Source organism: Emydura macquarii, unplaced genomic scaffold, assembly GCF_026122565.2.
Source record: "Emydura macquarii macquarii isolate MOO-44397 ecotype Brisbane River unplaced genomic scaffold, CSIRO-AGI_Emac_v2 contig_1644, whole genome shotgun sequence".
NCBI lineage: Eukaryota > Metazoa > Chordata > Testudines > Chelidae > Emydura > Emydura macquarii.
In genome coordinates this window covers 11,366,920-11,391,269 of record NW_027131781.1, presented here as the reverse complement: position 1 = coordinate 11,391,269, position 24,350 = coordinate 11,366,920, and the positions used below count along the sequence as shown (strand labels likewise).

Genomic DNA, 24,350 nt, shown 5'->3' with positions numbered 1-24,350 from the left:
TGGCACTGGCCGGGTTGGAGGCGATGCCTGGGCTGGGGTGTGAGGTGGTTTTGGTGGCACTGGCTGGGCAGGGTGCGATGCCTGGGCAGGGGTGTGAGGTGGTTTTGTGACACTGGCTGTGTAGGGGTGTGAGGTGTTTTTAGTGGCACTGGCTGGCCGGGGTGTGAGGTGTTTTGGTGGCACTGGCTGGCTGGGGTGTGAGGTGGTTTTGGTGGCACTGGCTGGCTGGGGTGTGTGGTGGTTTTGGTGGCACTGGCCGGGTTGGAGGTGATGCCTGGGCGATGATTTCAGTGATACTGGTCAGGATAGGGGGCAATGGCCAGGCAGGGCCAGGGCGTGCGGTTATTTCAGTGTCACTGGCTGTAGTGGCTGGGGTAGGGGGCGATGCCTGGGCCGGGCTCTGAGGTGGTTTTGTGACACTAGCCGGGTAGGCTGGGGGGGATGGTAGGGCCGGGCGCGCCCACTGTTTCAGTGGTACGGACCCCTGCGTTCAGAAGTGAGCGCGGCTGTCCCGGGCGCCGACCAATCAGAACCATTCCCTTGCTCAGTTGCTTCCCTCTCTCCCGAGCGGAGTCTATGGATTCCGAGAGGGGGCAGGGGCGCAGGAGGACCCGCGCAAGGCTGTGGGTGATGGGAGGGGGAGCGAGAGAAGGAGCGAAGCCAATAGGAAGCGGCAGAGCTGGTTTGCCATACTGTGCTGCGACCGTTGAGGTTGCGGACGGCGGAGCGGGTTGGGGTGGAAAGAGCAGCGAGAGGCTAGGCCAATAGGAAGCGGCGTCTGAGTTGCGCGCGGGCCCAGGATGGGAGAAAGAAAGAGGGAGGAGCGCTGCCAATAGAAGCGGTGCGCGCTGGGCCCGGAGGGGAGGGAGCAGCGCGGCCAGTAGAGAGCAGCCGTTGGCGCACGCGCAGCGGGTAGGCAGGCAGGAAGGAGGGGGACTGACTGAGAGATAGGCTGGGGGGAAGGGCACAGGCCCAGCCCCTTCCCCGCCGCAGTGAGTTCAGAACTGGCGGCCATGTTGTGCGGGGGGAGGGGAGGAAGGAGTTGAGAGAAGACGGGAGAGAGAGACACTGTCTCACACACACGGCACAAGATGGCCGGGGAGGCAGCCGCAGCCGGGCTGTCTGTCTGTCTGTCTGAGGTGGTGGTTCGGCCGCCGCCCGAATCGCCGGAATCGGGGAAGTGCCTGGGCACCGGCCTCGCGGGCCACTTCGGGCCCGGCCCTCGCGGGTTCCGCGGAGACGGAGAGCGGCGAGCCGCGCTCTGTACGGGACTGCGGACAGGCGGAGGATGATGGCGCCGGGCTCTGAAACTCGGTCGGCGCCTCGAGCTCGGCGGGCGGCGAGCCGGAAGCCGCCGCGGGCAGGGTGAGGAGGGGAGCGGCGCTCTGAGCTCCGGGCCGCCGCCGGGCTCCGCATTGCCGGTGAGTGAGGGGCTCGGTCTCTTCGCCTCTCCTTGTCCTTTGTCCTTGGGAGGAAAAACAAAATGTCCTTGGAGCTGGGAGGGGGAGGGGGACGGTCTCGCTCCCCCCACCCCCCGCCCTGGGCTTGCAGAGCCGGGAGCGAGCACCCTCCAGCGCTGCAGCCCCCCTCTCACCGAGGCAGTTTCTCTCCCGCCAGGGGGTCGCCCGCGAGGTGCTGCAGAGCCGGAGGGAGCCCACTTCCGCGAGCTCGCTGAAGACACCGACCAGCGCTCGGGCTGCAGAGCTCCCCGAGTTCCCCTGCCATGCAGCGCTTGGGGCTCTGCCCTCCCTGGTCTCCACATGCGGTAGTGAGGGTGGCGGTGGGGGGCTGAAGACCAATTCCTGGGCCCCCCGATGCAGCACGATGGGCGGGGGGCGCACCCCAGTCCATCTCCGGTGCAGCATGGCAAGGGGGCATTTGCAGACGAGTTACTAACTCCAATGCAGCACTAAAGGGGGTGGTGGGTTTCAAGACTTTATTACTATATGTTTAGCCCCAAGTCCTAAGATAGTTCTCTTAAAGAGCATCTGTTTGCCTTTGCTGGAAAGGGGATCAGTCTCCCTAGTTTGTAAGAACAAAGACGCCATCTCTGTTAAAAATAAAACTTGTTTTTTTTGTGGGGTGTTGGCTTTTAACTCTTTCTGAACCAGTGAGCGAAAGCAGGCTGCAGAAGAGACAGCTTCAGTACTTCACTGAAACGATCAATTAAATTTTTACTTTATCTTTTAAAAAAAAAAAAAAAAAAAAAGAGTTTGGAGATAGAACTTTAAACCAAAGTCTGAGATTTAAACGCGACATGGTCTTGTGGATAAAATGGCATTGCATAAATTTAGTAATCTTATAAAAACAACCTTGTTCATGCCAACTCTACAGTTTAAAGTTTAAAAAATACTACAGTTGTGAATTAGGCTGCTCTGCGAGAGGAAAATCAGTTACTTAAAATGAATAACGTGTTAAAGTAACTAATTGTATGTAACACTGAGAGAAATGTAGTTACCAAAAAGAGCGTTTGGTAAGGTGTCATATTTTATATTTAGTATTTAATTTATATGTTTTTTTTGCTATCCAGGCTGTAGTTATTTGCATTGGCAAATCATTTTAATCTTTGTTCAAGTAAAACTGTTTTAATAATTTAGAACTTGTGTTATAACTGCTGTTGAATACTCCCTTAAAAGGAAAAAGTTGAAATGGAACATTTAGTATTTGCTTCACATTGGCTCACATATTTAATGATTACTCACATTTTTAGGATAATGTTCAAATGCCAAATCTAGAAAAAGTTACTGTAGAATATTACAAGGTAAATAAAGTTGCTACCCTTGAATTAATTAGAGATAGTGTGTAGCCATATTTGTTGCAATTTATCTAATGTTGTGTCATAGAAAATGGATTTTAAAATCTTTGTGCTCTTTTTCACGATAGTTGACAGGTAAATCTATAGTTTCATGATACCCAATTCACATTTACAAGGGGATATTATGAGGATGGCATTTTTAGAAATTTTAAAAATAAGTTTAAAAACATCATGATTGCGTTAATCTTGCGTGCAAGTTTGTGTATCTTCATTTTAGATTTGGATTTTAATGGTTTTATAACTGCTGTTACACCTCTGCAATATTGGATAGGCTGTGACACAGTTTGCTGAAAAGAAAGTTCTAGTTTTAGATGAATGTCTGCTGTATTTTTAGCACATTAGTAAATGCTTTTTAAAAAAAAAAAAAAAAAAGCTTCAGTGGTTTGTTTCCTTCAACTGCTGTTTCAGCTTCAGTAGCTAAATTGGTTTTGAAAACAAATTTGCTCTTATTTCCTAAATCATTTTTTTTTTTTACTTTAAAGATTTGCATTCCATTTATATTAGCAGTTACTGGGAACTGAATTCACATTTAGGAGTCTAGGGTATGTAATAGGATGTGTGAATTTAAAATACTGATTCTTCGTAGAATTATCTGTGAACCTTTTACTAGGCTGTGGAGTATTGGAGATGAATACCAGTTAAATATGCCAAGCCTTTTAATGAAAGGGAAAGAAAAACTTGGCTAAAGCTAATGTGAATGCGGTCGTTATAGTGTTAAAGAGCAATGTTTGGGGACTGATTAAAGGTCAAAGAGGCTGCAAGTTTTAAAACTGTACTCTAAAGGGAAAAGCAGATATCTCACTTGCAGAGATCAAATAACTTGGCGACAAAATTCACAGAAGATGATGACAGGAGCCATTTTAACATCATGGTTTGCTGTTGGGTTTTATTTAACTTTGCATTGATTAATTTTTACGTGCTTTTGCATTTTATGGAGAAAAGAGAAGGATTGAGGGAAGTTACGGGGTAAACTACAAAAATCACACTTTCATACTTTTGCTTTATGAAATACATGCTGTTACAATTTTGATTTCATCATTATGGTTATTGTTCTGGTAGTGGTAAAAATAAAAATAATGGGAGAAGGACAAGCAATTTACCTCTTCTCATGCAAAAAATATGGATTGTGCATGTGATGTTTTATAATTCCACCCCATCACCAGTGTGTCTCTCTTGAGATGTAAAAATACCCTGTATTTTTGTTGTCAGAGATTACAGAAACCTATATGGCCAATGCTGCCTTAATTTAGTCTTGAGAGAATACTGAATTTAAGTTTGCCATTCTTTATATATTTTTACAAGTAATTGTTTACAACTTTTTTTAATGCAAAACATTAACATTTTTTGTTTTTTTGTTTTTTAAAGATAGAACTCCATAAATGTTTACCTACTTGATGACTGACTGGCTTCCAGAAAAATTGTACAGACCTAATTTTTAGGTAAGAATGGGTTCTAACTTTTACACAGCATCATTACCAAGTTCAGTTACTTTCTTATTCTTGGGGCGTATGTTTGTCTACTGCTGTGCTTTACTAGGAAAGGTAAAAATGATAATTTTTTGCAAATCTTTTAAATTGAGTGAGGTGCACTACAAAATTATTTAGATTTTAAAGGGTATGTTTTAATGTAGGTAGTGGGAGCAAAAATGCCTCATTTTAAAATTTCATGTAAAATGTGTTTGTTAGGCATTCTGTTAAATCTTATTTTGTTGTGATAGATTGAGATCTTAATAGGTGAATTAATCTTGGATGAATTTTAGGGGGGAAAGTTCATCACTTTACTTCAAAAACTTCGTATTTTGTTTACCCTTTTTCATAAATGAAAAAATGTACTGAGTTTTGTAATTCATTTGAAATCTGTACACTAACATGAAATAAAAAACAGTTCACCTAGGCGTACTGTAGATTTTAAACATGGCATCAAAAACTGAGTAACCAACATACGCTAATGTACAGTAAGTGTCTCGGGGCAGAGGCCTATCTGGTCTACGAAAAGCCTGAACACTAAGGTTCTTTAAAGAATGTATTTAATTTATTATTTCTAATTTTGTACTATGATGTTACTCTCCGTGTACTTGTTTTAAACTTCAGATGAGGACTTTAATGCACAATCACTAGAAACTTAAGTTTAAAGAAATATACAGATACATTTGGAGTAGTCCTATGGCTGAAGTGAAGGTGCAATCTCTTAGATAGCTTTTGATCTTTTAAACAAACTTCTTTGTTCCTTTTTTAAAGGATTATACCTGGGTACTGTTTCTTGGTTCCAGTGGCTAATCTGTTACACATGGAATAAGAGGAAACATTCAAAATTCTGTAGTGTTCATCTCAGGTACGTAATATTAGTGATTCTGTTAACCTCTTAAAATTCACTTTTCCAGCAAATAAGCATTAAACTTATGCTGTGGCATTTGTTTAAGGCATTAAAGGGTACTTAGCACAGCAAACAAATGGTGTCTTGCTCAGGCTTTGCATTAAAATTTTAGTCTGTACTAGATACAGTTCATAATACTATTAATGTGTCCTCTAAATACAATCCTTTCTCAAGATTATGAGACAATCCATTCAGTAAAAGGCGATGGATCTGTTTGTATATCTAAAATATACTGCATAGTAACATAATGTATAAAAGTAAAGATTTTAGAAACCCAAGGCAGATGTTCCTATGTTTCTACATATACAGCAGCACACGAGTGTGTGTGTGTGTGTGGGTGTGTGTGTGTGTAAAATATTTATAAATAAGTTAATGAGTTAAACTGCAGAAATACATTGTCCCTGTATTTATCACTTCATGATCATATTTCAGGTGTTTTCTGTTTGGGCTTTAATGCACTTTAAAAAAAAAAAAAAAAAATCCTTCTAGATGTTTTACTCTCTAAAATCCTATTGCCTTAAAAAAGAGAACCCAAAGCACTAGTAGTGTCAGCTATCTTGTTATTTCTAGAACATAAGTAGACTAATTTTCTACTACCTTTGAATTTGAGACACCTCTTTATCTTAGGTTTTTGGATTGATAAAAGGTAACGTGATTCAAATATAATTCAGAGTTGTTGATCTTACTTGGTGTTTGTATAAATAACAGATTTCTTCCCACAGGTAACCAGACTAATGTATAAATTCAGGTCATTAAAGCTTTGGATCATCTTGATGAAGAGATTTAAATTAATTGAGACTCCTAAACTGAATTATATACGTTAGTGTACCCAGAAAGCTGTTTTACGTAAAACTAAAAATTAGCCAAAATCAACGTCATTCTTATAAGATCTATCACCTCATAGAGTATAGATATCCATTCTAGCTTGGATGTAAACTTTAGCCTGTTCCATCTAATTTCTTTAACTATTCAGTTAGATATCTAACTTTTCAAGTGCTTCTGCTTGTTGCAGTTGAACGTCTCCATTTTACTCACATTATTGCCAGTATGACAGACCAAACAAACTAAGATATATAGAGAAATGGATACGTAGCTTATGACATAGGCAGACTGCAGCAAAACACAATTTTGAATGAGGATGCTGTGTAAAATTTAACAAGTCAATCATGTAATTGTATAATATGAAAGTTGAGAGCTAGGAGTCCTTACTAGAAATTATATGGCATCTTTGGAAAGATGCATGTGACTTCTGATGTGAATCTTTGGTCTACTGGAACAGAATGCTACGAAGTCCAGACCTATCAAAAATCTACTGATGATAAAGCCACGACAGGCTTATAATTGTAGTAGAACAGTACATTCAAACCCTGATAATTCTCACACTTAATCTATGAAATTCATGATTTTTATTCCTTCAGTCAAGCTTTTTTATGGTCCAAAATTCAGTCGTCGTTGACCTATTTATAAATACAAATATATGTTAGACATCCTGGGCTGATCTGTTTTGGCTAACACAAACACTTTTATAAGGTGTTTGGAAAAGAACACTTTGATCTTAATGACCTTGAACTCTTGCTGTGCCACCGTGGCATACTTAGTCTTGAATATATTGCGCAAACTATGGTCTATAATGTTCTCTAATTTTGACTGCTCTTTAGAGCCTCGCTCTTTCTTTTCTCTGTAATTCAAATATTGCATCTTTTGATCTACTGTATGGCAGCTGTTCTTTAAGTGAATTGCAAAGACACCATACAACCACAACCACACCACTAGGAAATCAAGAAAAGATCTGTCTCCTAGACACTCGAACATAATAATGTGTCATGGAATCCATAAAACAGTCAGTTTATGCTTCGGAATCACTGTAGTTCCTATAGCATTTGACCAGAAAATGACATCTAAAAAAATGAGCCTCACCTGGACTGCAGTGCAGTAGAGTAAAGAGACCACATGTTTGACATACAAGACTCCTTTAGAGTGTGCCATCCCTTAGGGAGAGGAGCCATTGTTTATGGAGCAGAGTATTCTGTCTAGTGCTGCCAGTTTTGTAACTTGTAGCATGAGAGGTTAATGCAAAGTACATCCATGAGGCTAGCTGGAAATTTCAGATACTTTAATTTGGGATCTGGGGCAGAGGTGAAGCTTTTTATTACGCTTGTTCTGTGGAATTACTGCTGTTAGTCTCATTGAAAGATCTTATTTTTATTCAGATATCAAGTAAATTAAGTATAAATGGGAGACGTAAATGCTATTTGGCTTAAATGAATATTTACTAGTGACCAGTTTCCTAAATATGGTACTTGGCATAAGCCTTCAGCATTTTAGTGATGGATTTTTGGTTCATTAATTGGTGTTTTTCTATGGTTATAAGATAAATAACTTTTTGGTATATGTGTCAGTATGATACTTTTAAATTCCAACTTTAAATGTTATGGGGATATAGTTAGACAGTAGTAGAAAAACAATCACTAGTGATTAACATGCAAGAAATATGATTGATTATTGCCATCCTACTGCTACTTTCTCTTTTTTTGCTGGGACTATTCCTTTTTAGTTCATTCAGTAGGCACTTTTGACAACTGTTTGCTTACCAAATGCTAGCTTCTTTTTCCAAAATTGTACTGACTTGAAAAGAACATTCACATTCTCAAACCCGCTTTCTTTGTACTTGAACTGTGTGTTTGACTGGGCCATTATAACTTGAGTAGAGCCAAATGACTTTTGCCCAGTCAAATTGTCATGAAAATAACCAGATGTTTAAACTAGCACAAAAATGATCTCTGAACCTAGATAATAGATGCCTAGATACAGTGATACACTATTGGACTTCCAAGTTTGATCTTTCACCATAGCTTTGTTTTGTTGCCTTTTATGAAGTCTCTAGTGCTAGATATTTTATTTGAAGAGGGAAGTGATGGAGATGAACACTGTAAATTGGACACATAAACTTATCTTTGTTACATAACACAAAAATTGGGAGTGCTCTGCAGAGGAACCTCTTACCAGCTGATTGAATGAGAAATTGAATACACTGAGTAAAACAAATACTGTTGAACTCCGTATACTACTGTATCTAATAGCAACTGTTGGATCACATTTTAGTTGTATAAACTCCATATGTATTGTACTCTAGGTAAATTGGCAGTTGCATACTGGTTACCACTCAAGTTTGATGGATACCCAGATGTGTGAAAGGAAACCAGGCTTTATGAATAATATGATAATTACATTGTTAGAACTAGTTCATCTGAAATGTGTTAAAATGGAAATCTGATGCAGGAAGGGAAATATTAAATAAAGGGAGTAACTTGAAGGAAAGACAGTTGAAGTAAAATATCAGTCTAGAAATCTGTACACCAAATATTAAAACTATTGTGAGAATTTATTATGAATATGTTCACATGAAAGGATGCGTTTCTCTGGAAAATAGAATTTGAAGGGGGATGAGAGAAACGTTGGCCTACAGGAGAATTTTTGACTCATTTGAGATGGATAATTTAGATTAATGTTAACATTATCAAGAGTTAAGTGATTTAGGAGCCTAAATCCTGTTGACTTTCAATGCTCCTGAGTCTCTTAAATATTTTTGAAAATTTTATTAATTTTTAAATTAAATTAGTTCTTGGTCATGGGGGAGATCTAGGATTCAGGCAGTAACTATATCACTTATTGGCTCAACTGAGAAGTGTAATTTATTTAAAATTCTCTGTAGTTGTCTAATCACAAAAAATAAGAGCTTTCGGTATTTGCTTTCTGGATGCTTTACAGATCGTTGTAGGTGGAGCCATTTACTTTCTTGTTTCTGTTAGAAGTGTTCTGATATTCTAATACCTATATATATATATATATATATATATATGGACTGTCAGTAGGCTCTTACTGAAGTACTCAATTCTGAAGCTGACAGCATATAGAATACTGGTCAATAGGTATAGAGTTTTGCAATGCAGTTGTAACTGCCTTACAAGGAAGATTGGCTGCATGGCAAAGTTTGGTTAATACCTGTACTATATTTAACTGCAATATCAGTTCTTTGCTAATTAGCAAATTGTTCAATTTATTGCTGTTTAGAAAGTGAATGAGGTGGAAGAAGTAGGCTGAAAGAATCAGGGCATTTCACACAAGAATCCATTTCAGATTCTGCTGATGCCTAGTTAGTCTTCCTATCTACTTAATTTCCAAAACTGCTAGCTACAGCCTCTTTTCAAATCGCACCTATGATGTGTCATTGAGGATTAATGCATCCACGGTGCGGAGGATAGTTCTAAAATGTGGTAGAGTTTCTATAGGACCTCTGCCAGCCCAAATTATGGTCAGCAGTGCATGTCCTCTGACAAGTGCTGTATGTTTTTTGGTCTCCTTTCATTGGGTACATAGTCCCACATCAACATGGGATTGTGATGGTAGCTTTGTGCAAGGCTAAAGCTGGCACTTTATGGTGTTTATATAAAAATCTATGAATTTAAGTCTTGCTTCATTGATTTTCAGTATGTTTTGTTAATGTATGTTTTCTCCTACAGATATGTTGGAGAATTGATCTACTCAGTATGTACATAATAGCTGATGTTGATTGAAGTACTGGTAAGTTATTCTTCCTAATACACTTACATGTGATTTAAAATATATGATTTATGGCTATAATGTTTAATTTGCTGAAGATTTTTTTTATTGAAAATGTCCTTAAACTTGATTGATTCTTTTAAAAACAAATAAGTTTATTTGACAGTACCAGAGTCAAACTCTTCTTCGTTTGATTGAGAATACTGTATAAAAAGTGCATTTCATAACATCACGAATCTCAGATCTCTTCTGTTTAATGCCTTAGCAGTCTTGGTCTTCCATTTTTGTGACTTGACTTCTTGATGAGAAGAAAGTTAAAACATTAAATCAAATTATATTTGTTACAGACTACAATATATGAAATATGCGACCTTGTACAAATAGTACAAAATGTCATCGCTATTATGTCTCTATTTGTGGTATAAAATAGAAAATCACAGCAGAATGAATGTCGTAAGCATTTTATTATTAATAGAATAGCATTGTCCTTGTGTGTTCCTATCAACAGCAATAAAGGTCCTTATGCAGACTAGTTAGTAACTATCTCCAGGGAATTGTCTAAATCTCAGATCTGTCTTTCCCCTTTTTGTTCCAGAGATTTGTAATGTCACAAAGGATGCTAGATGAGTTTAGGGTATGATCTGCCACACCGAACAACTAGTTTATAGGTTCCCATTTAGGAATTAGTCCCTCTGTGGTCAAAATTGTCAGCTTTGAGTAGGAGAGAAGTGTTGATTATATCTAGTGCTACCATTTGGGATACAAATGGGTATAGAACTCGTTGAATTATATTTTGCTGAAAAGAATGTACCCTGGGACTACTTTGTTTGACCTTTAGCATATTCTGAGACTCACGTTTCTTTTATCTGCTGAGATTCAAGTCCTCTTATTGACTTTGTATCTCTGAAAATTAGGACAAAGACAGTTTTATGCAATCAGTGCATTTTATGTTTATGCAATGACAGAATTTGCAATGGCATTTACTTTGCTGTAGATGTGCTCCAGAACTTAAGTTTGCATTTAACACATGCTTTTTTTACTTGTGAAGATAATCTTCCAAATGTGAAAAGTTAAGTGATTCAGTGGTGTCTCCCTTACTCTGCAGACAGCCTGAACCAGTAGCTCCAAGGTGTGAAAGTGCTTCCATCATCTTACTAGGATGTTAACTCTGAAACCTGAAGATGATAGTTTTTCAGTGTTGACGTTGACTGTTTCACTGTGCCTCACATTAGCAGAGACATCCAGCTAATGTTATCCTCTGTTCAAACTGCCTTCCATGCTTCTGCCGGTGCCAAAAACCCAACTACCCCCTTCCTGGCTGCCAAAGCTTCTAGCTTCCTCCTGATAACCGAATCAAAAGTCCTGCCTTGTCTAGACAAAACCCTGGAGGATATTGTAAACAGAAAATGGGTGGAGGAGGTATAAAACATTATTTTAATTATAAGTAGTAATTGGGGGTAGCGTCAGTACTCTTTTCATTCCTTCTCATTCATTAAAAACCTTTGTTCTTAATTTAGATGATTCTGTTGTAGAATCTGTAAACTGCCACATCAGAGTACTGCAGAATATAAGAATCTTGCTTCCAAATTTAGGTGCAATTTGTATTGTGTATGGCTGACTACATATCATTTCTCGATTTTTTTTTTTTGTTCCTTTTACCCTGCCCTGTTCCCTGTACTTTGCCCCTTCTGTCTTCTCTTCTTTGTGCTGCTTTTCTTTCAGTGCTCCTTACACCTGGAACAATATAACTTTTACTATGTTCCAGGCAATCTTCACTCCTCAAAACCCACTTTTGCCATGCTGTCCACCAGACCATTGTGCTGTCTTTCCCCCCATTCTTCTTGCCCTGTCTCAGCCTCTGTTAAAAGTATGAGAACCTGTATAATTCCTTGGTATGTCATGGAAAGGAATAAGAAAAGGTGGGGGTACCCCCATCTTTCGCTATACCTTTTCTTTGTCTTGATTTTCTTTCTCTAATTTGGATTATAAACTCATTGTAGAAGGGTTCATGTTTCTCCAGCAGCAGTTGAAGACATCCCAATTACCCTGTACATCGGGGAGTTACTCACCTCCTTACAGTGCTTTGTAGTAATCTCCGTGAGAGACAAGGCGTGAACTTGGAGTCCTGAACTGAATTTGAGGAAGAATTATCTTTAAAATATTTGCCTTTAAAAAGTGTTTGTAAATTAGGTTTAAACTTAGAGTGCTAGTGATCTGGGTTTGAAAACTTTCTTGAATTAAAGAAAAAAAAAAGCATTTCAGTTCACCATAAATGTTCATTTTGGAGTTGGTGTACTCTACATGATGTTGTGAAATTGTATGTGGGCTGTTAATCCAGTTCAAGAACTCTTTAAGATGCTGTCCTGTTTGTGTTTGCAGATTTTGTCCTCAACTTGTTTTCAAAGGTACCTTTCAAAAGTTACTTAACTTCAGAACAGTCTAGATCTATAAGATGTGACCAAAGATTCTTGAACCCCTAAACTTCAGGTACAATATAAATCCTTGATAGCTGGAAGAAAACTTCTCTGAGCTAAGAATGCCTTGTCCTATTTAAAGTTTCATGGTGAGCATCATGTGAGGACCCAACAGTTACAAATGTAAAGTTATGATTGGCTTGTTGTCTACTTTAATAGTCTTTGGTCTCTGAGACAGCCTTTTAAAAAAAAAACACCCCAAAAAAACCAAACCCAAAACTCCTATCCTTACCTAGGCAAAACTCATATTGATGTCAGTGGAAGTCAACTAGTTTTTCCCTTGGAAACCACCTGTAGTGCTTACCCATCCACTTTTTTAAACTGGATAAAACAGTCTTCTGAGACCAATAAAAGACCTTTTTGCATTTTGTTCTCGAAGGTGAGAGTTTAACCCATACAAGGAAGACCTATCTCCCCATTCTACAGTATATGACAGAGCGGCGCCAATGCAAGTCCATTACAGCTCTGTCTCTGGGAGGAAGGATTGCTTTGGTAAACCTTGGCGAAGTAAAAGCCTCAAGTTCTAAACTTAGGAACTTGTTCCTGCCCATTTACCTCTACTGGGATTTCCCTTTTAAATAGCTTTACCTTTTTAAATAACTTTCCCTTTTAAATAGCTTCCTGTGAAGATGTAGCTTTTAAGAAATTCTAATATACAGAAATATCTAAGCATGAAAAAGCTTGACAGTCTTTCTAGTTAGCCTTCTTTGTTTGAAGTATGACTCTTATAACTTCGTTGGTATTTTATCTATAAATATTATTGATAGATATATAAGCATATTTTATGCTTGTGTGTGTTTGGACTTCCATACTGTACTTTAGGGAACTGTTGTGATTTTTTGACAAATGAGGTAAAACTGAGCACTTATTTTTGGCTACAAAAGATTGTAATTCTATTTGTTGCAGCAGACTCTTACAAAAAATCATCCTTCTGAATTAGAGCAAAAAGTTAATATGAACTGTGGCATTGAGAAGATAAATTTAGAAATTCTAAAATATCGAATATGTTTGGTGCTCGAGGGTTTACCTGGCTACTGCAGTGGACTGTTAACGATTGGTGTTTCTGTATTTTGATTATGATAGGTTTCCTTCACATCAGGCATTGCATTAACTGCCTTGAATGGCCTAAATATTAACAATGTTTACTTTGAAATAACAATACAATAGCCAGTAGACAGAACTTCTTGAGCAATGGGGTGATGGCTAACCCTGTTACTCTATGGAAGGATGTAAAAAACATACTCTTCATGTAGTATAAAAAGGAGTCTTTCAGTCATGGATAATCAGTGATTGTTTTTAAAAAAAAAAAAAAAAGAAAGAAACAACCCAAAACATAATGCCATTGTGTAAGTTGTCTTGGAGGAGGAATGTAACGTGAGAAAACGTGTTACATTTTTAGAGTACATCTAGTAAACATTTTAACACACAGTTGTAGCTGTGTAGTTTGGAGAACCATGTCCAAATTATTTACTGAATGCTATTAATGTCACTCCATTCACTGGGGGATAGTGTTACAGAAATACTAACTTTAGATAAGTGTATGCATCTGAAAGTGGTGGTGGTAATTTCAAGATGAAGGATTCAGACCACCATGTCAACTGTTCGCATACTTAGTGATACAACCAAATATGATTGAACCAAGCAGAGATACCTTAGGGCTGATGTCTTTTATCCATTCACTTACATTTACTTTTCAGTCAGTGGAATGACCAACAAAAGTAGGTTTTCATGGGATGAACTGCAAAAAAAATTTACTATGGTTATCAAGTCAACACTTGGCTTCTCTTAACAGAAGCAGTAACCATAAAAAGAAACAAGAAACTTGGTGAATTTCATTATGTATTGGGTATTCAGTTTACTCACCCCAACAATCCCTAATTGACACTGACAAAAATTGTATCCATGTTAGTCCTAGAATATGAGAGAGACAAGGTGGGGGAGGTAATATCTTTTATTCGGCCAGAAGATGGTCCAGTAAAGAATATCACCTCACCTTTGTCTCATTGACAAAAATTGACAGTGTGGTTCTCATATTTTGGTAATTTGGTCAGATTTTATTAGTTCCTAAAAATATTTGAAACATTGACTAATCTCCAAGTGCCTAAATTGGTTTAAATCTAGTCTTATGTACAATATGAGATATAATAAATGTGTAGTAAATTTTTCAGTTTATAGAATATTGGTTAAAATTAGACAACCCTCCCCACTGAAGTAGAAATCATTTGGGGGGGGGGGAGTGAAGTATGTGGGTTGAAGATGGGAAGATCCTGTGATCTGAATGTTCTGTGTAACCTCTTGTTACCTACATGATGCAACTAAAAGCTGAATCTAAATAGTTGCTCCTACATTCCACTTATGTGCAATAGAGGTACATAATGTATCTGAAATGGGGCGGAGGAGTGGAAATCAGTTCATCCATATAAGAATACTGGGATATGAAATGGCAGTTCATGACCCTGAAACGTGCTGTAATGACTTCATAGTTAGATTTTACTTAATTTGACAGAATATTTTGAAATGAGAATAGCAGCAGTTGAATGATGAGGCAAAATACCAGATTACTCCACTCAATTCTACTATTTTTTTGGTAATTAATTTTTGCAGCATTTCTTACCTGGAAAGATTATGCCTGAAGGGACTAGGTAGTGGTAGAATTTGCTCTAAACTTAGGGTTAAGTTTTAAAGCCACATTCAAAAGAATAAATCGTAAGAAGGAAATAAAAGGTCACAAATGAAAAGTTAGAATGCAAATTCACTGTTGAGGAAATGATTATTGAAAATCATTTTTTGCACAGTTAACTGGTTTTCACCTACAATTAGTACTTTGTTGATGGCTTATGGGCTTTTTGAAGTTTTCTTTGCTACTCTGCCATTTAGTTTGTTTCTTGTACTTAAGGTTTATGTTTATGTGGGTGCAAATGGCAGTTTAAAAAAGTACATTCGTTCATTTGTCATTGGATCACATTTGGTTTGTTTTTCAGTAGCAGTAAAGTAATTTAAATCAGGAGGCAACAGAAACTTGACCTATTGGGCCAAATGTCCCACTTCTAATGAAAGTCTCAATGGTGCTTCATCTGGTCACTTCTAACTTTGTCACTCATCTGGTGCCTTAAGCCCTATTGCTGCTGTATGAAGAGCAAACTTTTGAGTATATGGCTGGAGAGAACATTGTTGGAGGGCGGCATTATGCTGGCTGTGTTGAAGGCAATGAGACTAAGTGTAATTGGCATAATTTCCATCTGATTGACACATTTGCTCTTCCAATAGCGACTGAAATGACCATTCCATCTATTTTCTGATGTTTAAAAATGGCCATTACCATATGTGTTCCTCTTCCTACACTAGAAGACTATAGTCACGATGGCACAATTTTAGGAATTTCTATTGACTCCAGTCAACATCTTCATATAGTAACCTAGGTTTCGTACCTTTGACATTGGTTTTGATTTTTTGTATGTTTGAAGCAGAGAGGGACAATAGTTGAAAATTTCATCTAATAGCAAAATATTAAGCTTAGATTCAACTTTATTTGAGAACATCACTGTTTGGCATATGCTAGAAGTATGTGTACTTGTGTTTTACACTAACTTAAGAGGATAGGTCAATCCAGTAAAGTTAGTCACCAGAGGTAAAACCTCCCTGTATTTCCCATCTGTTTTTAATTTTAATAGTTCCCTATTCAGAATTTTAGAACTGAGTTAATTATTCTCAAATGGTTTCTTGAACTCTTAATTTTCCCTGTAGTATTTATTTGAATTTTTGAAAAAATACTGCTGCATGAGCTCATGTTGGTGACAAAAGCACTTAAAATTATATTGAACCAAATTCATGAAGCCTTAGTTCTAAAATTCATGTTTAAAATGTCTTCAAGGTACATAGCTGAATGTTGTCTGTTTTAGTTTAAGGATAAGATTATCTATATTCCAACAGCATTTTTCTTTTAATTTTTTTATAAAGAGTCCAGTCAGATGAAGAGTGTCAAATGGAGTCTACGAATGAGAAACCAAGATGGCAGTTCCACTGTTGATTGAGAGGTTGAGGAAATGGACTAATGCATGAGTGCTGTGATATATCCATCCAAGACAGGGACATTTTAACATGGACTTCAGTGTTACTAAACCAGAGAAGATTTGGGTTTGTGATCATCCTGCCACAATGGACTTGCATTTTTAAACGGTGTTGTATCAGTGAACAGAAGATTGATCTGTTTGTTTGTTTGTGGGGCGGGTGGCAAAATTTTATGCTTCCGGAAATGTATACTTAACAGGAGAAGTAAGTTGGTATTAGGTATATTATTGCCTAATTGGGGAAAATGTATTGTTACGCTGTTTTAAGTGACTTATTAAATAAATGGTTATTTTTACACTTCATTCTTGGTTTGTCCTTTTCTTGGCTGAAAAATACTTATAATGTATTGATGGTTAGGTGCATTAAATTTCTTTTATCATTGGTATTCTGAAAATGAGATTTTTAAAGCTGGTAAATACTGAGGGCTTTGTAAGCTTTTTGAAGTGCGGCTATATTTGGTTTCAAAGACTCTTCAGTTTGTCACACTTTCCAGTATTTTATTTTTAATTATCCATGGAGTTAAAATGTTTAACTTTTGATTTTTGTTCAGTGTTTGGTCAATTGTCAAAGTCCTTTTGTTAAACTTTCCGAAGCTATCATGGGATGGTACAAATTTCAAGTAATATATTGGCAAACGACAATAAAATGCATGGTCATTGGCTTGCAGTGAAGGGTCATCCTGAATTGGTCTGACTAAGGAGATCTTCCAATGTTTCTGTAATCTTGTTTTTGTTGTTTGCGTGGAGAGGGGTGTGTGTGTGTGTACAAAACCTTTATAATGAACTTCAATTTATTTGCTAAATTTCAGATGCTTTGTGTTGGAAACTTGTTACATTTGGATTGATTTAAAAAAACAACAAAAAACCCCTTACCATTCTAAAAAAATAACTTCTTTGGAGTTGAGTATGTTGGCTTTTAATGAGTGTTTAAACCCAACCTATTTAAAATGGATTCAAATTAGTCTGTACAAGCGTATAATACAGTTCATGGCCATCTTGAATAGTGTGAATTTCTTGTTGACTTGATAACCCTTTACAATACTTTGTACAGTGTTAAGTGGAGTTATTTTGATCTGTTCCTTGTTACTAGATAAAAAAACACCAACATTAACCTGCATGAAGTAATATTTTTAAAAACCTGTTATTCAGAAATCACTTTGCCACTCTACATTTCTTGTATGTTCTTGTTCAACCATTGGATACAGAGAAACAATTTTGGAACTTAAATTTCATCTTGAACAGGTAGCCCAACTTTTCTCCTCACATTTGAATACCAGGACAGACCTGATGTTAATTGAGATAATCTGGACAAGAGGGATCTCCAAATGACAAATATTGTAAATTTGGCATGACATGGTCAACCCTCATGCATTGAGATAAATTGTTGGAAATGTTCATAACATACTATAATGGCTGTTCGTAACTGTTTAATCTTTCAGTGTTGAATGTACACACTTAACTCTCCAGTCTTGTTTCCGCCATTTATTATATGGTGGAGTTGAGTGTTAGACTATCTGAAAAAGACAGAATGTTCAAACAAGTAGATTTTCTTTGTGCTGTTCAAAATCAGTTTGGAATTTAATGCTCTTTTTTACATTATTTAATTTTTTAATTTGTGATGTGTGCGCAGAAAGTCACTAAATTTCTTCTACGTATAATCATTGAATGACCAGTCAATAGTGCACTATTATGGTATAGCACATTAAATTTACGCAACCCTCATTTTACTGAATTGAAGAGACAGGATGGATTGACTGAAGGCAAGAGTGGGAAGAATGTGGAGGATTTGAAAGAAAATAACTTGGTTTTACTGGTAGAACTGGCTATTTGCCATGGGTTGGGACTGTACCATTTTTTATGCACTCAATATAAGGTCAAATCAAAACATTACCAAAAAATCTGGAGCACTGAAACCTGATTCCAGTATCCTGTAAAATGGGCAATAAATGTGTGAAAAGCTCTGGTGACACTTATAGTAGGCTATCACTTTTGCTTGTTTGGGGAGGAGTGGTGGTCTTTGGGCATCAGGGCATTTCATATGATTAGATCCCCTCCAATTCCTCAGAGGGGTGTTTTCTATACCAGGATATAGTATCTGAGAATTTACTTGGCTTGAAATGAACAACCAGTTCTAGACCTTGACTTTGCTGTAAAAAGTCCACTTTAGAATGTTAGTGGGTTAAGAAATGGGCAATACTTACCACGGTGCCATACTTTCTTTGCAATAGTGTCTTCAGTTAATGAATTAAAATAAAAGCTATTTAATTTTGCTCTTCTCAAAAACCACTAGGGAGGCGCTGTTGAGCTGACAGGGTTACTGGCAAACTGCTTTCTTTAGGGTGTAGTGACTCCATTTTTCAAGCTTTTATTATAGGCATTGAGTGACAAGTGGAGGGATTATTGATTGAAAATAGATTTTTTTTCACTGAATTAAAAAAAAAAAAAATGCTACCCATTGGGTGGGGTTGACTTCCAAGGAGGGTTGTTACTCAAATCTGGCTATTAGTCCCTCTTCCATTCTTTCAAAATGGCTTGTTACAGCACCACTTCCTGTCCAGGGAGGAAGTAATTTTAGCCCAAGGACTGAAATATTTAGCAAATCTTTAAAACAAAAGAAACAAATTACATTTCTTTCTGGTTTGAAAGGGTGCCTGAGCCAGATGGGGTTAAGGTGCCCCCTCAGATGGGGTGTTTTGGAGAAGCCAAGGATGTGGGGGGTGGCAGGCACCCTTTAGGTGGAGGCTATCTCTTTTTTTTTGGTAGAAATGAAGGGGTGGGTCTATGGTACATCACCTGAGTTGTGGGGTAAATGTAGAGAGTGTCAATCAAAGGCAGAGCTCAGAGCTGGGAAGGAGCTCTAGATGGCGGCTGTGCCTTAGAGAGAGCGCGCTGAGCTCCGTGCCTTCCCAACACTTTACGCAACTTTCCCTAACTTTCGGGCAGCCTCAGGGGGCCCCCACAGCTCCTTGCCTGTCCTAGGCACCAGGCGGGGGCCAACTGAGCCTTTTTCGGGCAGAAAAGCAGCTTTTGGGGGCTCTCTTTTCGTGCCTTGCTGGAAAGAAGAAGCCGTGGAGAGAGCCCAGGTCGTTGTTTTTCCAGCTTAGAAGCCATGGCGTACCTCCATTTTTGTGCGCTCTCCTAATGAGCTTTTTCCCCCGGCCGTTTTTTGTACTAATTATCGCTTCTTTTGCTTTAACAGCAGCATATTTTGGGGGATTAGGATCTATTTTCCCCCTTATTTAAAAATACATAGTTCTCGTTTTACCTCGAAATATTTTGGATCTAATGTTTTTCCACGACCCGAAACTAATAGCAGCTTGGTCCTGGCGCTGGTGCATGGATCAGGTAGGTGGGCAATTAATAATCTTAATTTTCAGATTTCTGCCGATTTTGAGCACTTTTGATTTTTCGACTGGTTTGAGCTGTATTGGGATGACGCAATAAAATACAGAGATTTTTTTGGTTCCTCTGTTACTTTGGGAAAGTTTGCAGGATGCTCCTCTGGGCTGTTTCTCTTCCTATTTTTATTTTTTTTAAATTAATATTGTTTTAAAGGTGCATTTTTCTGTGCTGATCAGTGTTGTGTATTGTTATAACGATCATTGCAGCGTCAGGACTTTGTTCTTGATAACGAAAGCCCATGAAACAAACTGGGACCTTACCTTTCTTTCAACTTTTGACAGTAAATACCTGGGCACAGGACATCAAAGCAAACACAGATACCCTACCACCCCCCTTTAGTATTTAAGAATTAAAAGATGATGAGAAATGAGGACAAAAGCCAAGGAGAGGAGGGTTCAGTCCACAGCAATGCATCGAGGTATGATCTAACAACTTTATTTTATTTTTAAAAAACCTCTGAATACACTGTTTACCTTGACAGCTTTGGGTTACTGTCAATACTCAATACAAAATATTTAACTGTTTTTGATTCCTTTTTTAAGGAATGACCTTGAGATTGTTAATATGCCACACCCTAATTTTTTGGTAGCAATTTCTGAAAGTTGTGTTGTGACTTAAGGGCCCATGTCAGAGTCAAAAGGTAATGTACCTTTATTCAAGGGAGCCCTTTTCTGTGTGATACGCTTTTTCAGTTCCTGAATTTCAGTTTTTAGGTTTTTTGTGCTGTGAAAAATGACCTTGTCAGTTTAGCCATTGCTGCATTGCACCATTTTACATACAAGGCAAATTTTTCTTTGAAGAATCTCAGAAGTCTAAACTTTAACTGAGGGCCATATAGAAGCCTAGTAGTAGTAAATTATAGTAAATAGACACTAGAGAAACTTACATGAATGAAAAAAAGTTCATTTTAAAATATAAACTAAAAAGTGCCTGTTTGACTGATGCCCCTTACTTTATATTTTATTTGGGCTTACAGAACTTTGATACTGTTTAGGTATTTTAGGGTATTTTGATACAATTTAACCAAACTTTCCCCTGCTGGTGATAGTATTTCATGTTTATAAAAATCTAATCTAGGACTGTTAATGGGAATCTTGGTGTCCTTTGATTGCTTGTTTTGTATATTTTTGCTCATAATCTTTGTTTACTTTTATGTCCAGTAATGATATTTTATAAATTTAACTTTGATTTAAGGCACAGTACAAAATACTGAAAATACTGTTTACATTTGATAGACTTACAGAAATATATTAAATCCTTTGTACTTCATTTGGCTTTTACCATTGTATCTTAAACAATATATTGGCTTAATCTGACATTGAAGTCTGAAACTTTGCATTGCTGTTCTGTGGTTTGTCAATACATTGCATTTTGCCTATTTTTGTTAACTTCTATTAAATCGTGACCTGTTTATTTTTCCTTGAGTATCTTTTAAGTAATTATCAATAAAATGAATTCTAAAACTCTTTGGTATCAATATGTGCACTATGTAAGGTTAGCAGGGGTATGAAATGATTCTTGATGTCGAATAATATTAAGCCTTTTCTCAAACATTACATGAACTTGAAATATTGTAGTAGAAACACATTTATAACCAGGTTATTTTGTTATAACCTTTAAAACCTTAATCTTGCATGCAGTTCAAGAATGTTTTTAAATAGCAATGTAATAAAAGGTGTTAAAATTGAAATAGGTAAATTTATTTGATTTAAAATGTGTGTTGGTTAAACTGGTTTAAAAGAATACTAAATCACATACACACAGTATATACAAGGACTTGTATTTTTAAAAATACATGTTTGACATATTTTCATCCTTAATACCTTAATTATGTTTGTAAGTGCAGGTGCAAAAGTCCAGACTTCTGTCCAAGAAAAGTTGGTTTCTTTTTAATCTAAATGTCACTGAAAAATATGGGTTATCAGTAGTAAGAGCAACAACAAACATAAGTGTGATGATCAGAATAAAGACATTTTAGGGGAGTGTAGGAACATTATGCCAAATATGAAATGAAGTCTGATAACTAGGTATAATGGGTAATAAGTGGGATCACACACACATTTTATTTTATTTCTGTCCCAAGGGTATAATATTTGCATAGCATCACGTGTAATCTTGCTCTTTTGTGCAAAGATCATGTGTCTAGCATCATTGATGTGAGCCATATGTTTCACCTGTTGTGTTAAATAAAAAGTAAAATGTTCACCATTTTTCTCTGTTCCCCATCCTTCCACTCACATGGAGTGTAAGAGCAATTGAGCATATTTATAAAAGAGCCTTATTTTCTGAGCTGAGAGTCAGCTGAAGGTCTAAATTGCTCTTTACTTCCTGAGTTTGACTTTAAGATATAGGGAAATGATTTCTAGGAAGTAAAGTCTTTAGCTTGCTTTACTGTTACCCTGAAACACATTGATGTCTGCACAGATCATGCTTCTGACTCGAATCCCCTTTCGCAATTTTGTGGGACTAGCTTAGAAGTATTGGGTAATGTGTGAAGTCATATTACACAATCATGTCTTGATTGGAGGCTACAGTGATGAAAATGGGGTGGGTAAGGTGGCTGTGAGAAGCAAAAATATAGATTGGGGGGGAAAATGTGTTGCAGATATTCAGTGTTTGGTAGAGTACATTAGTAAAATGACTGGGGAATATGATTGGAATTACGAGTCCTGCATTTCCAGCCCTAGGAAAGCAAAAAACCCCATAAAAACATATGCTGAACAAACACACTCCACTGAGAGTTGACTTGAAACAGAAATTATTCCTGAGGGGAAATGTTAGTTTAACTTTTAATTTGCAAAAAGTTTAATAGAGTCTGCACATATGTAGACCTTTCTTGGAACTTTTTTGGATGAATAGCAACACCTGTTCTTCCTATACTTCAGTATAAAGACAGTAAGTTAATTGTCAAGCTTTCCAACTTAACTGTTAAGTTCACTCACTTGATTTAACTTGCTTTAGTCAGGATAAAAGCTAGGATGTTGCAGAGATACCAGCAACATCAGCTTGTCCATAAACCAAAATTTTAAGTAATGGAACAAAAGTTGGCAGTGACTTTTCTTTAAAAATATTTTTCTTGTTTCTTCTGCCTTTTCAAATGCTTTTTTTAAAAAAAAAGGCAGATGTGAAGAGAAGCAATTACCACTATTTTTGAAGTTATTAGGTTCATTAAAAATTTAGTGTATCTGAAATACAAATTAAGATAAAATGCATTTCTGTAAATCTAGGAGTTGGTAATCCTGTACAATAGTAGTCTAAATAACACAGGGAAAGGATACGCCATATAGATCCAACTTCTACTTAAATCCCTTGGAATTTCTTTATTGCAGTCACTTTCTTGTATCTCTAGCCATAATGAAATGGACATGGCTTGTATTTTTATTATGTAAGAGATGCAGAAGCAGTACAAACAGTTTGCACTTTGTGTTCTAAACCACAATTTGGAAATATTAGTGCAGTGTGAATGGATTTAGAGCTGCTTCCCACTGAGAACTCTGAAGTTTTAGGTCTGTAATAGCGCTCGCTCTCTTGGCAAACAGCTTTTTTTGGTAGACCTGAACTGCAGAATGCAGCAGACTTTGTGGAACAGAACACAGTCAGTTTGTGGCAGCCATTTTACGAAGAAGTAGCTTCATATAAAAGTGGATTTTATCTGGTGGAAATGAAGTGAAACAAAATAACTCCTCTAATTGCTGATGAAACCAGATAGAGAGAGAGATAGGATTTCTCATCTTGTTAGTGCTAAAAAAGAAACTAGCCACTCTTGGAAGGAAGGGAAAATGATTAAACGCATGGCATTTTGGTGCAGGTCCAGTTCAGTCACAAAATGGCTGTTCCTTTGTGCCGCATAGCTGACAGACATACTGCATTGCACTGTGTGTACTCTGAACACAGCAGGAAGTTGCTGGTGGGGAGTTCAAAGGCCATCTTGTATTTGCTGTGGAAGCTGATTGGCTGGTAGCTCACTTGGTAACAGGACGGTCAACACTCGGGCGCCTCTGTGGGAGCGGAGCTCTGCCTTCTAGTGACGTCACTTCAGCTTGCTTTTCAGCCTCTCCCACTCTTGGCAAGGGAGCTGCTGCCTGCTCAGCCAGCAGCAGGGAAACCAGCGTTTGCATGCAGAGCGTTCATTCCTCTGTGTGTGTGTGAGAGAGAGAGAAGGCGCGCGCACAGTCAATAGATCTGCAATGAATTTCTTCACATCTTTATGGACATTTTAATAGAAAGTTCAAGTTATTTTTAGAAGCAAGTAGGTAACAAATAGGGCTATTTGTAGGAGATTTTTTTTCCTTGATTATATCCTTTAGCTATTTAATGTTCCTTGAACATCTGGACTTTTTTTTTTAAATATAACTTTGCAAATCTTAAATGGATGAAGCCCCACTTACCCCATCAGTCAGTGCATTTAGCTGGTCATATTTTGCTTTTTTTTTATTCCATTAAAAAAAAAAAACTGCAGGAGAAGCAATGGTGGACACATTTAACAAAATAATTTTAAAAAACAGCTGGCTATAGATTTCTTCTCTTGGTTTTTCAGTTTACAGTCTAATTGGTTGCTGCTGTGAGTGCTTTTTGTACCAGTCCTGAAGCAGCACTTAAATAATTTGGTTCTCCAAGGACCTGTAAAGGATTTTTTATTTAACTTTTTAACCTTTTTAA

At 37.6% G+C, this 24,350-nt stretch overlaps 1 protein-coding gene and 1 long non-coding RNA gene across 13 annotated transcripts in view; both read left to right on the top strand.

Moving 5' to 3' along the window:
* The first annotated feature begins 724 nt into the window (after window positions 1–724).
* Window positions 725–16,592, top strand: LOC137158076 (uncharacterized). Of its 7 annotated transcripts, XR_010921290.1 has the most exons (6): window positions 1,634–1,765; window positions 3,298–3,357; window positions 4,181–4,254; window positions 5,053–5,146; window positions 9,709–9,769; window positions 16,180–16,592. It is a non-coding gene; the product is annotated as an uncharacterized lncRNA (long non-coding RNA). The 7 variants fall into 7 exon arrangements; XR_010921287.1 differs by lacking the exons at window positions 1,634–1,765; window positions 3,298–3,357 and adding an exon at window positions 725–1,421; XR_010921288.1 differs by lacking the exon at window positions 3,298–3,357 and having other exon boundaries at window positions 1,620–1,765.
* Window positions 16,593–18,835: 2,243 nt separating this feature from the next.
* Window positions 18,836–24,350, top strand: part of CHD2 (chromodomain helicase DNA binding protein 2) — a 76,072-nt gene continuing 70,557 nt past the window's right edge. For 2 of the 6 annotated variants that reach the window (XM_067555635.1, XM_067555634.1), the window contains exons 1-2: window positions 18,836–19,634; window positions 19,973–20,109. In XM_067555635.1, the coding sequence (XP_067411736.1) occupies window positions 20,048–20,109 (62 nt within the window). In that variant the 5' untranslated portion in view covers window positions 18,836–19,634; window positions 19,973–20,047. The other 4 variants (XM_067555637.1, XM_067555632.1, XM_067555638.1 and 1 more) reach the window with 3 other exon arrangements.